The sequence below is a fragment of the Haemorhous mexicanus genome, chromosome 21 (assembly GCF_027477595.1).
Source record: "Haemorhous mexicanus isolate bHaeMex1 chromosome 21, bHaeMex1.pri, whole genome shotgun sequence".
NCBI lineage: Eukaryota > Metazoa > Chordata > Aves > Passeriformes > Fringillidae > Haemorhous > Haemorhous mexicanus.
The window spans coordinates 10,603,451-10,619,319 of NC_082361.1; the positions used below are offsets into that span (position 1 = coordinate 10,603,451).

Consider the following 15,869-nt stretch of genomic DNA (forward strand, 5'->3'; position numbering starts at 1 on the left):
CGCTCCACCAGTACAGCCTCCCAACACGGCCCTGTGCTCCTCCAGTGCAGTCCCCCAGCTTAGACCCCAGGACAGCCCCAGCACGGATCCTGCACTACCCCAGAACAGCCCCAGCACAGAGCCTGCACTGCCCCAGGACAGCTCCAGCACGGACCCTGCACTGCCCCAGGACAGTTCCCAGAACAGGCCCTGTGCTGCCCCAGTCCAACTCCCTGTCCCCCACACTGGTCCCTGTGCAGGACCACCTCTCCTTGTTATGTCCCACAAGCAGCTTGCAGGGCCTGGAAGTTTCCTTCCGGGTTTCCCACCGGGACAGTGCCCCAGATGAGGGGATGGTGGCACCAGGGTGATGACAGCCATGCAGCAGCTCTGCAGTGGCCCCACTGTCCCTGGCACATGCAGACACAGCCCAGCCAAATTGTGCAAGTGTAAGAGCTGCCCAGAGCAAAGCAGTGGGGTGGGGAGTCCCCAGATGCCCCTGTTCCCCCCTCACTGCAGTACCACTGCTCGAGCAATGCCCCAGGCACTGCTCAGCCCTGCAAGACCCCATGACTTGACCATGGGAGGGTGGCTGTGTCACAGCCATGGCGTGGCACAGCTGTCCCTTCCTGTCCCAGGCTGCTCCCAGGGAATGTCCCTGCTGATTCATGCCCTGGTCCTAATTGCTATTTACGCAGTGGCACCCAGTTCCCTGAACTGGGGGAGGAAGGTGGTGGCACTAGTCCCACTGGGGCACGGGCAAGGCCAGGAGGCTCGAGGCTGCAGTGAAAGGGCTGGAAACAGCTCTCAGGATGGCGTGGAGGAGAGATGCAGCTGAGCAGGCACTCAGGGAAGGGGATAACTCAGCAGGTACCTGGAGCTCAGACCTCAGCAGGTTCAGGATGATGAACTGGCAGCAGAGACAAAGGCATCAAGGCTTCCTCCTGTGCCTGTGCCAGCTGGCCTTGGCCACTGGAACCAGGGGGAACAGGTCTGTCCAGGCAGCCTCCTCCTGCAGCAAGCACTGCTGAGTAATGCCAGGGTGGAGAGACTCCCATGCAATACTTCCCTTCCTCTGGCCCTGCCACAAACAGTGGCCACTGCCACTTCCACAGCACCAGCAACACCCTTGGGTGCCACCTACCCCACACAGGGACCCACGGGGCTGGGGCATGTGGGGCAGATCAGTCCCACACTGAAGCCAACCAGCAGAACCCCCAAGAGACCTCTGGCCCCTGCTTTTGGTGGGGGGTGTGGGCACAGGGAGCCAAAGCCCCCAGGAGATGAGGTCCCCCCACTGCCATGGCCCTGCTGCTGTCAGGGAGGGGCTGGTTGGGTAAATCCACCCCTATCCTGGCTGGGGTAGTCCCAGCCCAAGAAAGATGCCAGAGGCAGATCCCTTTGCTGGCTCTTTTATTCAGGCAGTGGGAAGGGAGGCAGGGAGACAGGCTCATGACCAGGTTTCAGACTGGAAGCGCCGGGACCGTTCCAGGGCTGTTAAATGCTCCTCTGCTTCCAACGGGGACAGGCCACCCTCCTGCTGCAACACTGACTGCAGGGCCTCAGAAACTGCTGCTGGCATCTGCTTGGCATTCCTGGGGAGAGAGCAGGACACAATGGAGGGTGAGCAGGAACACAGGGGGCAGAGCAGCAGCCCCAGTGCTCCAGGATCAGGAATCAGCAGTCCCTGTGGCCAAGCCCACCACAGGGCAGTGGGAACCTGCCTAGTACTGTCACAAGCTGCCTGACACAGGGTAAATGACAGGCCTGAGAGACAGCTCCTACACTCCCTCGAGAGCAGGGCTGTTATCCACAGGGCTCCTCAGCACAGACATGTGAGGGCAAAAACACGGCCATGAGCCCCAAAGCCCAGGGAAGGAGCATCACAGGTCAGGAGCCCAAACACCAGCCCCACACAGCTGCATTTGCCAGCATCCTCATTAGAGAGACACAGGCAACATGCACGGGTTGGAATTTATCGGCAGGAGGGCAGGAACCTCTCCTTTCATCTCTGGAATCACTCAATGTCAAACATGTCTGATCCTCAGCTGCTGGCTCCTGTCCTGCTGCTGCCTGCTCTCAAGAAATCCAGAATGATTGGTTTGATAGTGACATTTGGAACCAAAGGCAGTTCAAATCTCAAAATCAGAGAAATGCTGGAGAAAACATCGAGCCCCTGTGTAGAAAATACCCAAACAGAACTCAGCGCATTCAAGCACAATTATTTTTTATGGGAAATCAGAAATTCTGACCTTTTTTTTTCCTGGAGAGAATTTCATTTGATGAACTGCCTGTGCAACAAAAAAAAAAAATCTAATAAAAATTTTCCCAGCCTGCTCCAATTGGCACGAGCATCTGGCAACGTCCTTGCTGTTTCCCAAGAACAAGGCAGAATTCTGACTTGCGTTTGAAGCTGATTAACATCCCAAAATACCCAGAAAGGAGGTCTTCTTTTTTTGGAAGAGTTGCATTGTTTCTGAGTCAGGCACTGATATGCAAGTACAAGATAATGGAGCTGGGCTTTGTGATAGAAAACATGTCAAATAGCTATTTTTTTTCAATAAAAGATACATTTTCAACCTTTTTGCCCCTGAGTGAGACAAGTGATGAACAATCATAGAGCAGATGCAGCCCTAGCTCCCCAGAGCCCATCTGGCCCAGCAAGGGAAGGCAGACACGAGTGTTCCATGGCCCAGGGCTGCTGCTCAGGGTCACACAGCTCAGGAGTCACTGTCCCCAGCTTTCTCCCAGTCTGGCTGAGACTGTGAATTTGGGGGGAAAACAGGATCACCCACCTGCACTTTCCTGCCTGGCAGCTCACTGACAGTTCAGTCTGTGGGGGGGGGGGGGGGGGGGGGGGGGGGGGGCATGGTGATCCTGGAAGCCTTTCTACAGGGTCTGGGCTGTTCAGGAAAGGAGGAACAGTCTCCTCTGCAATCAGCACAATGTCACCTGTACAGGGATCCCAAGGCTCAGGGATCCCACCTGCCTGATGGGGGCTCAGGGACACCCCACACCAGGGAAAAAGCTCCCAACAAGAGGAGTCTCAGAGCAACCCTGATGTCCAAAATACCATCCTCATGGCCACACAAAATCTGCCACGGGGACAGCTGTGCAGGCCCTGCTCCTTCCAAGAAACTGATCCTCTTTGGGGATCTCCATCGGCACCAAAAAGTAGGAAAGAGAATAGAAGGAGAGAATAAAGCCATGACTCAACAACTCAATAGTCTCAGCATTTGGGCTGCAGATGGAGGCACAACCTCAAGTCCCAAGGGCAGGAATGCCCAGTTTGGGGTGAGGCTCCAGGAAGTCCCATGCTGCAGCAGTGAAGGACAGAGTGGGGTGGCCTGGCCTCCACTTCCTGGGAAGTAAACACCAAACTCCTCCTCCCAGGAATGCAGCGAGGCCAGTCCTGCCCTGCAAGGCGCCAGGGCAGTTCCTGCTCTCCTGAAGGACAGGCAGAAAGAACCTCCTGCAATCACTGCTCGTGTGACAGTGGGGCCCAGGCCTGCCCTCCCCACGGCACAGGGGGCACAGCAAACGCCATGGGTGGGCTCGGCCCAGCTCCAGCAGCCCAGAGCATTTCCCAAGCCTCGCCCTGCAGTGCAGGCAGGTCAAGGGCTCTGCCTAGGACAGGGCACAGAGCTCAGAGCAGAGCTGCCGACACTCTGACTCCAAAGGCCAGACCCACCTTCTGGCCAGCAGCTCCAGATGTGCAACCAGCCCCAGACAAGCACCTGGAGAGGGTCTGAGCTGTGCAAGGAGACTGACTGTGGTGCAGAAGGGCTGGTCCCTGCTCCGGGAGGCAGCTCTGGGTACAAAGAGCCAGAGAATGTGCCAAGGCTCCCAAAGCTGCTCCCGAGCCCCAGCACTGCTGGGGGTCCTGCCCACAGGTGTCCACAGGTGCCACACAAGCCTTTTCTCCAGTTTCATCAAGCACTGTTGGAGGAGAGGGCTGTGCAGGGGGCAAGCCTCTCCTGTGTGTGGATGTGCTGTGGGTCAGAGGCTGGGCAGGAGGAGGGTTGGGCAGGTGGCATTGGCTGAGAAGCTTTACCAGTTCCAGCTGTGCCCCTCCTAAGGGGAGCATGGGGTAGGTGACAAACGTCCCTCTCAACCCAAGGCTCCTGGAGCAGGACACAGAGAAGAAGAATGAGCTGCCCCTCTGCAACATGAGGCTGAGCTGAGGAAATGCCTCCAGGTGGGTGAAGAATCAGAAATGTGTAGCCCTGCTCTCTCAAGCCCTGCACAGAGAGCTTTCACTCACCCAGCCAGGTAGATATGAGCATTCTCAGTGCTCAGCAGCTCCCACACCAGCTTCCCATTCTCCCGGATGCGGTGCTGGACATAAACCTTCTCCTCCTGCAGGGAAACAAGGCACTGAGCCCAACAGCTCTGGAGCAGCCCCAGCTCCTGCTCCTGCTCTCAAGGGCTGCTTCCAGGAGCTCAGGGCAGCACAGGAGGCACTGGGAGAAGCAGTTGGATTGATGACCAATGTGGGGAAGAAGAACCCCACACCTGATATCTGCACTGTGTTGAGCTGGTGGGAGATGGGTGCAGTAGCAGGAGCTTCAGTGGGCAACACCAGGCCCCAAGCAGCCCCCAAATCCTTTGGGGGTCCACTGGTCAGGGCCATGACCTGGGGAGGCCCTGTGAGGGCTTCCCTCCTGCCTTCTTCTCTCTTCTCCCAGTATGGGCAGAGGAGGCTCTGTGGCCCTTGTGTGCCAAGTCTGCTACAGGACAGAGACCCTTCCCTGTATCCCTGACTGCTGAAGACCTGAAACAGCTTGGAAGGACAGAAAGCTTGGAGGGACAGCCTCAGTCCCAGCCCCTGCCCCTTCACCATGCCTAGGGACTGGATGGGGTCTGGCTCTACACACAGTACAGCCCAGTCAAGGAGAGTTCCCAAAGGGTTAATCCACAAGACTTCAAGAATCCAAGCAACTGCCTACAGCCCTGGCTCCTGCCCAAGAGAACACCATTGCCAACGTGCCCGAACTCACTGCTGGCCCAGAGGCCTCCTGTGACAAAGGTGACACTGTGATGAAGGCCAGGCCCTGTGCTGGGTGTCCCCCATGCCCGGTCCTGCAATGGCGAGCTGGGCCATGGGCACAGCCTCCTCCCCATGCCCCCCTCTCACTGTGGCTCAGGTCCTGCAGGCTGGAGATGTGTGTGGGAACAGTCCTAAGCAGCTCAAGCCCAGGCTGTCACAGGAGCTGGTCACTGTGGGTCCCACAGGTCCGCTGGCTGATGGCCCTGGAGTGCCAGCTCTGACTGGGCAGTGCCCTGAGCAGCACCAGCACAGCCTCAGCTTTAACAGTAACAAGCTTGGTGCTGCCAGAGGCCCTGCCAGCCAGACTGGGCTCCAAGGGCATCATCTAAGGACCTCAAAACCAGAGCACCCCAGTGACAAACTGGGGTCATGATGTCTCAGGGCATCCAGGTTTGGCTGGGACCAGCCTGCACTGCGGGTGGATGTGCTGGGACAGGGGCACCTGCAAAGGGACTTCAGAGAGAAGAGCAAAACTTTGCTCAGCTATGGAGCACCCCAGCCCTCACCTGGGTCTTTGACAACAAACTTTTTGATGAGTTAAAGGCTGTGGTACCTCCTGAAGCCAAAGGCACAACGAGCCCAATGTGGCTCATCCCACCTGGCTGTGGGATGTGGCTGTGCTCCCACTCTGTCCTGGGGGCAGAGGACTCTGGTGACAAATTGCTTTGGTCAGTGGAGCAGGAGAGAGGGGACACTCCAATGGAATTCCTGTCCTTCCACAGTCAGCAAGAGCAGAAGGTGACTCTGGCTGCTCTCCAGATTCAGACAGCAGGTGCCCCTTCACTGGTCATTCAACACCCCTCTGCAGTGCTGCTCCAGTTCATCACAGACTTGGAAAGCCTTCACAGAAGCACCCAGCTCCTGCCTTACAAGTGAGTGGATAAAAGATAATGAATTCATGTCAACACATGCACACAGCCAGGATAAAGGGCTTGGGCTGGTGCAGCTGAGCTACTGAGAGATTGCCATTCCCTTTTTATCACATCTCTGTTCCAAAGACAGGCTGAGCTTTTGGTGCCATCAAGGGAGAGAGGAAGGCAGTGAAACAGATCCCCAGCTCAGGGAGTCTCTCTGGCAGCACTGCAGCCCATGGGGGGATGAGGACTACCCACCAGAGACAATGCCTGGGAAAGCAGGAAGCAAAGTGAGGGGCTGAGTTGTGGGTGTGCTCATACCCATGGAGAGCTTTTCTCTGTATATATGGGACTCAGAGAGAGCTGGCACAGAGGCCAAGCTCCTCAGCTTCAGCCAGGGCTCAGAGGGACACCATGAGGAGGGGTACGTAACCAAGAAGGTTTGTACCTTATTGCTTGGTGACTCTCCAAGAGGCTTGGGAGCCTTTATCACTCACGTGGTCCAGTCAAACAAAGCTGGCAAATGCCTTATCTGTTCTGTTGTTCTCCAGCCTTGCCCCAGTAACCCTTCCAGCCCAACTTAGCCAGACACGCCTCTGCAGGGCAGGAGGAGATCTCAGCCAGCACTGAGGTGTGTGGAGGAAGGAGGTGCACACTGTGCCACCCCACCAGATCCCTCGCAGATCGTGCCAACAGGTACAGGGGACACCCTGGCAGAGTCCCATCAGTGCTGAGATGCACTTGTACCCACCCTCCTCTTCTGGGCACTAACCTGGTCCCTGGAAAAGGCTGTGAAGAGTGTCAGGAAGCCCTTTGTCACCAGCTCTTCCCACTCTGCCTGGCAGTAGAAGTCCTTAGATTGGTGTCGGCAGCCGAAGAAGAGGCAGTTCCCTGCGGGAGCAGAGCACCAGGGCTGTGCTGGGAGCACCCAGTGCTGGGCACTGCTGGTGCCACCTGCCTGACAGCCCCAGCCTGCAGAGCCACAAGCGTGAAATGAGCAGGAAGTCAAGTGACCTGTAGGACCAGAGGCCCCTGTCTGCTGAAAAAGGAGGAGGGCAGAAAATGTCCTCCAGGGCTGCCTGTTCCCAGAGCCAAGGGAATGAGGATGGGACAAGATGCAGCAGCGGCTGAGCTCAGTAACCTGTGTTCACTCTCAGAGAGCCAAGAAAGAGCCTCTGCAGAGCCTGATCCAACTCAAGGAGCTGCCCTGCAGCACAGCCCGTGAATGACCACACAGGCTGCACACAGCAGGCTCTGGGCCCCACCTGCCCCAGAGCTCAGCCTGCTTCTGCTCAACACACCAAAGCCTGACCTGGCGGAACCCTCATGAGCCCCCAGTCCATCCTTCCATCTGCTGACACAGATCTGACTGTGCAAGGGGCATACTGAGTGCCTCCCAGGACCATCCCTCACCTCGATGTCCCAGTGCCACCCGTTCCTGTATCGCTGCTCGGAAGGGTGCCACCCCTGTGCCAGGGCCAATCATGATCACAGGGGTGGCAGGGTCAGCTGGGAACTTCATTCCTCCTTTCTTCACCCAAAGAGGCACTCGGATATCACCTGTGGAACAGAGAGACTGACAAGCATCATTCCACCACCAGTGCCCTGTGCCTGCCTGCAGAGGGTGAGTGGGCACCCAGCTCTTCCAGGGTGCTCCAAAGACACAAGCAGACCTGGCACTGAGAGCACACTGTGTGTGTGAAAAGCCCTTCAGCTGTCTCAGCACTGCCTCTGCAAGAAGCTGAGCTTGCCCAGAGCAAGGCAAGAGCCCCCCAGCACACAGGCTGCAGGACAGCTCTCTCCTCACACAGCCTGTGCCAGGGAACACGCGGTGGAGGCAAGCAGAGATCCCAGCCTGGCTGGATGTAAGGGAGACCCCAAGGCTGCCAGAGCTCCAGGAGCATTTGGACAAGGCTCTCAGGGATGCACAGGGTGGGATTGTTGGGGTGTCTGTGCAGGGCCAGAGGTGGGACTTGATGGGTCCCTTATGGGTCCCTTCCAATTCAACTTATTCTGTGGAAGAAGGGACCAGCCTTCCCAGAGCTGTGGCTATGGGACTGGGGGGGGGGGTGCCCAGCAGTCAGAGTGCTACCAGCTCCAGGACACCAGGAGCAGCCCACAGTGGGACAGCAGGGTCGAGTAGCTGGGAGAAACCCAGGAGGTCAGGGTAAGCTGGAGAGGCACAGCTCTCTGTGTGCTCTGATGAGGATGGGGCAGTGAGGAAGGACAGCAGGACCATCCTGCCAAGCCAGTGTGCTCCCCATGGAGCTGGTGTTCCAGCCAGGCAGCTCCTGCACATGGTCAGCACCCACACAGCTCCATCACAGACCCGAGGGATGAGCACTGGGTGCTGTGGGAAGCACTCAAGATTCCCACAGAGTCCAAGCACTTACCCTGCTCTGGGTTCAGAGAAGCCAGCCAGGTGGAGCAGAGCCCACGGCGGGGTTTGCTGAGCCGTGTCTTGTACCGCACCACAGCCACAAGGATCTGCATCCGCTCAGGATGGGCCTGTGTCACACAGAGCCATGAGCACACACCCTGCACAGCTCCTCGTGGACAGGACACCTCCCCTCCTCCAGGGACAGAGCCTGTGCCCAGCTCCCACCAGGCTGCCTGCAACACCCATCCGAGTCTGGCACAGCCACTTACAATGGAGCACACCCTTGCTCAAAACCTTTCCAATGGGGAAGGGGGTTTTCCTGGGAAATCACTGCTACAAGAACGCTCTGCACAGCTGGCAACAGCGATGGTCACTGTCCAGACCAAGAGGCTCCCGTGGAGGACAAATCCAGCAGTGCACGGGCTGAGTCCGCAGGCAGCCGGGCCGGTCCCTCTGCCACCTCCTGGCAGGAGCCGGGAGCAGCACTCCCCCGTGCCCAGCTCCCGGGACACTCCTGTGGCACCACACCCCACCGCTCCCAGGGAGAGTGACACCAGACCTCCGAGGTGGGCTGGGACAGTCTTGGCACTTGCAGGGCTGCAGGAGAGCAAGTCTCCTTATCTGAAGGCTGACCTAGCCCTCAAGTTTGCATCCAGCATATCAGGCTGCTGCAGGCCCGGTGCAGAGCAGGGATTTGAGCAGGCTGTGTAGGCTCCAGGGGACATCTGCACCAACAGACAGTGCAGACCCTGCCAGACCCTCCGTTCAGACTCTGAAATGAGGCCAGAAGGGCTGAGTTCTTACCAGCAGGGAGGAGGCGATGGAGAAGGCACGGGGTCTGATGCGAGGGATGAGGTCGAGCAAGTAATCAGCTGGGATGGCACATGTGCTGTGAGGGAAATCCCACAAGACCTGCAAAGCCAAGAGGGTGAGGCCTGGTGACCCCAGAAGGCAGCCTGCCTGCCCTCAGGCTGCCAGAGGCTGTCCCACACAGCTGTGGCACGCTGCCCTCGGCCAAAGGCACCACATGGGGCACCTCTGAGCACCAACCACCCTGTCCCACTGCCCTGTGTTCCCCAGAGCAGCACAGAGCCCACAAGGATCTAGAGCTGGTCTTAACCACCGGTGGAAATCCATGGAGACTTCAGAAAGTGGGCGAAGTAGATTAAACTCCTCAGCCAAGAAAGCACAGCTGATCATGTCCTGGGTGCCTTCAGCCCCAGCAGAGCCCTGAGGGACAGCCCTGCCCTGCTGCAGCCCCACCTCCAGTGTGGTCCTGCGGGGCCGGTTGCAGTAGCTGTACAGCTCCTCCTGGCCCTGTGCCGAGCTGAACTCCTGCAGCTTCTCCCGCTCCAGCTCATTCGTGGAGAAGGAGGCCAGGAGCTCGAAGAAGGAGCGCCGTGGCACACAGGAGATGTCCAGGTAGTGTGTCACCAGGTACTGGATGGTGCAGGGCTGTGGCAGGAGGGGAGGGAGGGATGTGCCTGCAAGGCAAGGCAGCAGAGACAGCTCAGGGCCAGCACGTGCCCGCCTGCTGTCCCCAGAGCAGGGCAGCCCTGCTGCCTGCAGCACTCACATGCTACTGGAGCCAACCCCCCCTGTCCCTGCTCCCACCATGGGCCTCCAGTCCCTGCTCTCCCCAATTTGCTTTTCAAACCCATGAGTCTGGAACAGAGGAAGTCTGCAGTGCTCAACCATCCCTCACTTTTGGCAGGTGCTTTGGGATAATGTCTTGTCCACATGACCTCCCACCCTGCCTGCACAAAATGCAGAGGAAATAACTAGCAGTGTCATGTGTCAGGCCTGTCCGTGTCTCCCACGTCTCTCCCAAGGGTGTGAGGAACAGCCTGAGTTTTTCTTGGGTATGTCTGCCAGGCAGAAATTCCAGCATGGACAGACACAGGGAAGCTGGAGGCAGAATGGATGCTCAGGAGCCAGGAAAAAAATGCTCCCTGTTCCACACAGGCATCAAGAGCTCTGGGGGACCTCCAAGGGGTTCCTCTGGTTGCTTGTGCTGGTTTATGGTGGCAGGAGCCCCTCAGGAGGTCCCTGGGGCACAGGCAGAGTGGGGAGACCTGCACACCCCATGCAAGAAAGCATAAGATTCCCAGTATGGGTCTGGGGCTGAGGAGGCTGCAGGATCCTCCCCACTCTGGGGCTGCTGGGGCTGCCAAGGCACAAGACTCAGGTGGAGCTTGGCACTGCTGGATTCCTCCAGTCACACTGTCTCTGCACAGGATGCACATACACAGCACTGGAGGGAAGGACAGGCAGGTGTCCTGTATCCATCCAGCACTCCCAACCAGGTCTACAGCAAAGGAAGAGCACAGCTCCAGGCCCAGAAGGCCCAGCCTTCTCCTGTCTCAGCAGCAAGGGGAATGAGCAGCAGGCAGGACCTACCAGGGTCCGTGGGCTCCAGCACAAAGTGTCTGTGTGGCTCCAGGCGCAGCAGCTGGCAGAACTGCTGCACATCTTCAGGGCAGTTCTGGGGCTGGATCATCACCACGTCCCCCGCACTGAACCTGGGGATGCGGGTGGAGCTGCCAAGCACAGCCACAGGGCAGAGACACAGGCACAGCCCGGCCATCCCAACCAGCACCCACAGCAGGGGAGGCAAATTCCCAGTGCCACCAACAGGCAAAGGGAGGTGGCCCATGGGCAGGACCCCCACTCCATGGATGGGGACTTGCAGCCGGGACCATGACCACAAGACTGCAGCCTCAGATATCAGTGAGGAAGGGCAGCAGAAGAGGAGGGCAGGCTCCAGGACACCTGGTCCCACCCAACAGAGCTTAGGGGAGTCAGGAAAATGCTCACGTGATCCCTGAGCCCGCAATGTCAAACTCGATGAGCCGGACATCCTGGAAATGGGACTGTGCCGTGACCCTCTGGTTGGACACCACGCGGGCAGCGAAGGGCTGCAGCTCGCAGGGAGCAGCTCGGGGGGCTGCTGGCTGCAGCAGGGCACTCTCGGGGTGTGGGGAGTCCTCAGGCAGGTAGTGCAGGGTGTATTTGGGGGGCAGGCTGTGGGAACGAGATGAATGCAATGCAGTAGGGTTACCTCCATGCCACAGCTCCAAGCTGCAAGATGAGAGGCAGGGGGAGGCCTGGAGTGTCCCACTGTATCTACCAGCCATTATCCCCATCACCTGGAGCTGGCCTGTGTAAGGGAATGCAATGCAGACCGCCAGGAGGAGATCCCAAGGCTCCAGAGCATGCAGGGGAAGGCTGGCTGGGCACACACACTCTGCCAGGGCCAGAGGCACATCAGGACAGAAAAATGGGCAAAATCCAGCTAGGGCAGCTGTCACACCCCCCAGGGGAAAAGGGGACACCCATCCAGAGAGAGATGGGCCACCTGTGGCCAAAGCACAAGGGACACTGGGGACACCAGAAGCTGTGTGGGGAGTGTTCCTGCTCCAAGCAGAGCACATCTCCACTCTGGAGAACAGCCAAGGAAGCAGAGCCTTTCACCCCAGCCAGCCCCAGCAGTCCCTGCTCACCCTGTGCACTCACCGCCTGTCGGGACTGATGATCTCAAGGCCAGGAGGGACAGGATACAAGGCAAGGATCTTCTCCCACAAGGCCACGAGCCAGGGATCAACCACTGCATCTGGCCTGCAAATGGGAAATTGAGGCTGCAGCAACATCATCCCTTCAGGGTCAAGCCCTGCTACCCCTGCACATGCCCAACAACCATTCCCACAGTCACCCCAGGCCATTCCCTTCCAACTTCAGGTCTGGGAAGAAACATATCTCAGCTACTCTATGCACTCAATCGCTCTCCAGGGCCCAACCACTGACCCCTGAACAGGATCTCCAGCCCCTGAGCAGCACTGAGTCACTGGGGCCATCCACAGCCTTTGCCCTGTGCCAGGTGAGCACAGCTGAGGCTGCTGCAATGCCTGCAGGTACAGGGCTGTGTGGCACAGCCATGCCCTGCTCTGAACAGGGCTGGGGCTGAGCCAGGGGTCATGGCCACATTCTGAGGGTTATGGGACACCCTGGAGAAGCAGGTGGCCCAGATCCTGGCACAGGAGGCTTATGAGCAGAGATCAGCATGTTCCCAGAGAGCTGCAGGAGCAGCCCCATGGTGGGAGCAGCACACAGCCCTGCCATCAGTGCCAGGACAGAGCTGCAGGGCACCCCGGGACCCCCCCACTACCCCTCCTCTGGACTCTTACCCCAGGTCATGCTGGTCATCTCCCAAGGCCACGGGCAGCAGTGGGTTGCCCCCGAGCTGGAGCAGCCGTTTGTGCAGCTTCTTTGCAATGAAATTAAACCTGAGCAGAGAATAACTGAGGGCAGGGCTGTTCCAGCAGCACAGCAAGCACTGCCACAGCACCAACACACACTGCCAGGGCCACCAGAGCAGCACACAGGCAGAGCCAGCACTGTGACCTGGCCCATGTCCTGCCCAGCCTGTGCCAGTTCACAGAACCAGCTAGGTGCCACTTGCTGGCCCCTCACAGGCTGTGCCCAGCCCTGAGATGGGACAAGGGGAGATCGAGGTTCCCTTCAGGGCAGCTTGTGCCCTGGGCCATAGAACATTTCCTTCCCTCCAGCCCCTCACTGCCCCACAGAGCTCAGGCACACCCATCCCTCCCTCTAGAGCTCTTTGAGGCACACAGGAACAACATTCTGGGAGAGATCCGGGACCAACACAGCTGGCTGCCACCTCTGTTTGATGTCTCCTGTTGCCTTGGCCCATAGCTGTGATAAAAGACTGACACATGACGTCTGACCCACCAAAGCATCCTTGGTGAGCTTGGGAGAAAAGAAAAGGGCAGAAGCCTAATTTCTGGGGGTGAGGAGGGACACAGCAGGGGAAGGATTTTTAAGGCTGGTGGGAGTTACATTTTGCTTGAGCTGCTGCTCCAGAATCAGACTCGGTCTCCCCTTACCCCCTTGGCTCTCAGCCACTCTGCTCTCCTCTGCAGTCAGAGTTGTGAGGAACAGCTGCACAGGGGCTGCTTACTTGGGGTAGGAGGAGTCCCCAAGGCCCAGCACGGCATAGTCCAGCTGGCACAGGGAGCTGGCAGGGAGGCTCTTCCGGAACAGGAACCGCCAGAACATCTGGAACAGACACATCCAGCTAGTCCTGCTGCTGCCAGGCACCCTCCTGCCTGCCTGGCCCTGCATCCCTGCTCACCCATCCCAGCAGAGTGGGGAGCATGGCTTTCTGCAGAAGTGCCCCTGCTCCTGTTCCCTGGGATGTGACTGGTGCTGCTGCAAAGCTTCCCCAGCAAGAACAAGCCCCGCTCGAGCTGCTTCAGGAGAGAGCCCTGCAGCAGGAACATTAAAGCAGCAGGACAGGAGCACGTCCTACCTTCATGTTGTCAGGTGGGTCTCCCTGGCCTGTGGTTGCACACACAAACACCACCAAGGGCTCATGGATGAGGTTGGCCTGTGGGTACAAACACGGCACAGTCAGGTCAGCAGCCTCCAAACTGCTCTGGAGCCAGGCTGGCACAGCTCAGGATGTTCAGCCTGGGGAAGAGACGGCTCCAGGGAGAGCTCAGAGCCCTTGCCAGTGCCTAAAGGGGCTCCAGGAGAGCTGGAGACAGACTGGGGACAAGGCATGAAGGGACAGGACAAGGGGGAATGTCCATAAGCTGAAGGAGGGCAGGTGTAGGTCAGATATTAGGAAGAAATTGTTCCCTGTGAGGGTGATGAGGTTCCAGCACAGGTTGCCCAGAGAAATTGTGGGTGCCCCTGGATCCCTGGAAGTATCCAAGGCCAGGTTGGACTGGGCTTGGAGCAACCAGCACCAAGCCTGTCTGAGTCCAACAGTGTTTGGACACTCTCAGGGACAGGGTGGGATGGCTGGGGTGTCCTGGGCAGGGCCAGGAGCTGACTCAATGATCCTGATGGGTTGCTTCCAACTCTGTTTGTTCCATGGTGCTGTGGGAGGTGTCCATGCCGATGGGGCTGGATCAGAGTAGCAGTTCCCCAGCAGCCCCATGTCCCACCCACTCATCAGGTCACAGCTGCCCAGGGCAGAGCAGCAGTGCCCCAGCAGCCCCGTGTCCCACCCACTCACCAGGTCACAGCTGTCCAGGGCCTGCACCCGGCAGCGCAGGTGCCGCCGCTGGGCCTCTCTGCCAACCCTCTCCGCCGTGTCCTGAGCTGTGCCAGTCTGGCTGCCAAAGAGCACCAGGAGTCCCTGTTCTGCCATCTGCAGGAGACAACAGCAGGGAAGTCACTGGAGGGAAGGGACAGGAGGAGAGGCAAGGCTGGGGATGCCCTGGGCTGAGCAGCATTGACCCCCCCAGGGGCTGGCACAGCACCCAGCCAGCACATGGATGGTGAACAGCTGGCATTCAGCAGAGGGAGTCAAGGCTCCCAGGCTCTCTTCCCACCCCTGTGCAGCACTGAGGGAGTGATCTCAAGTTCCAGCTCACAGAATAAGCAGGGACACTACTGTGCTCCTCGTCCCCACTTCCAGGCCAGGGGGAGAACTAAAATCCTGCTCCGTTGAACTGCCCTCACCAGCACAGGGTGAGCACAGCCCTCGGATCTGCTGTTCCCCAATCCTGGTGTAACCTTCCTGTGTGCCCTGGGAATCCTCCCTCACCTGAGGGGGGCTGGCGCAGAGCCTGGAGGCTCAGTGACAGACAAAGGTGAGACCACACGGAGCTCTCAGCCAGACTCTGGCAGAGCAAGGGCTCAGCCCGGAGGGAATCCAGTCCTGATCCCTGTCTGAGCTGCAAACAGCTGCCATCACCATGTGCCCACATAATAATAATAAATTAAATCATAATAATAAAAAATAAAATCGCAGAATCCCAGGCTGCTTTGGGTTAAAAGGGACCTTAAAGTCCATCCCATTCCACCCCTGCCTTGGCAGGGACACCTCCCACTGTCCCAGCCTGCTCCAAGCCCTGTCCAGCCTGGCCTTTGGCACTGCCAGGGATTCAGGGGCAGCCACAGCTGCTCTGGGCACCCTGGGCCAGGGCCTGCCCACCCTGCCAGGGAACAATTCCCAATTTCCAATCTCCCATTCATCCCTGCCCTCTGGCAGTGGGAGCCATTCCCTGCGTCCTGTCCCTCCATCCCTTGTCCCCAGTCCCTCTCCAGCTCTCCCGGAGCCCCTTCAGGCCCTGGCAGGGGCTCCCGGGATTCTCCTCTCCAGGTGAGCAGCCCCAGGGCCCGGCCCGGCCTCTCTGTGGGACTCACCATGGACGGGCCCCATCCCGCCTCTGACGTCACCATTTCGCGACAGCTTCCGCTGACGTCATCATCGAGGCTGAGCCGCCGGGACTCCCCGCTCACCGTCTCCCCGCCTGGTGACGTCATCCGCCTGTCCCCTGTCACCGTGACGCCATCGCCCCGCGCCGCCGGGCCGGGCCGGGCCGGGCCTGGCGCCGGTTCAGGGGCCGGGGTTGGTGTCGGTGCCGGGCCGGGCTTGGTGCCTGGCTGAGCCAGGGCCGGTGCCGGGGCAGGGGCCGGGCCGGGGCGGTGCTGGGTCAAGGGCTGGTGTCGGTGCCGGCTCGGGGACTTGTGCCGCTGCCGGCTCGGGGACTTGTGCCGCTGCCGGCTCGGGGACTTGTGCCGGTGCCGGGCCGGGCCGGGCCGGTGCCGGGTCCAGGGACGGCCTCGGTGT

At 59.2% G+C, this 15,869-nt stretch overlaps 1 protein-coding gene across 5 annotated transcripts; it reads right to left on the bottom strand.

Moving 5' to 3' along the window:
• Positions 1-1,375: 1,375 nt before the first annotated feature.
• NDOR1 (NADPH dependent diflavin oxidoreductase 1) lies at positions 1,376-15,572 on the bottom strand. 5 transcript variants are annotated; one of them, XM_059865580.1, is made up of 16 exons: positions 15,443-15,572; positions 14,307-14,441; positions 13,593-13,670; positions 13,242-13,339; positions 12,448-12,546; positions 11,780-11,881; positions 11,081-11,287; positions 10,664-10,785; positions 9,527-9,747; positions 9,068-9,175; positions 8,277-8,391; positions 7,297-7,443; positions 6,656-6,774; positions 4,244-4,338; positions 2,232-2,270; positions 1,376-1,574 (listed from the first exon to the last, which is right to left on the bottom strand). In XM_059865580.1, the coding sequence occupies exons 1-15, from the start codon at positions 15,560-15,562 to the stop codon at positions 2,255-2,257; spliced, it is 1,782 nt and encodes a 593-aa protein (XP_059721563.1). In that variant the 5' UTR covers positions 15,563-15,572; the 3' UTR covers positions 1,376-1,574; positions 2,232-2,254. The 5 variants fall into 5 exon arrangements, with proteins under 5 accessions (XP_059721563.1, XP_059721565.1, XP_059721566.1 ...); XM_059865582.1 differs by lacking the exon at positions 2,232-2,270; XM_059865583.1 differs by lacking the exons at positions 2,232-2,270; positions 15,443-15,572 and adding an exon at positions 14,841-14,859.
• Between the last annotated feature and the right edge of the window lie 297 nt (positions 15,573-15,869).

Excerpts from the sequence above, each read along its gene's own strand:
- NDOR1 (XM_059865582.1), bottom strand. The coding sequence starts at position 15,562 with ATGACGTCACCAGGCGGGGAGACGGTGAGCGGGGAGTCCCGGCGGCTC. Across the intron at positions 11,882-12,447 it reads GATGACCAGCATGACCTGGG|GCCAGATGCAGTGGTTGATC; the intron begins GTAAGAGTCCAG and ends TCCCATTTGCAG. Across the intron at positions 9,176-9,526 it reads CCCGCAGGACCACACTGGAG|GTCTTGTGGGATTTCCCTCA; the intron begins GTGGGGCTGCAG and ends TTGGCTTTGCAG.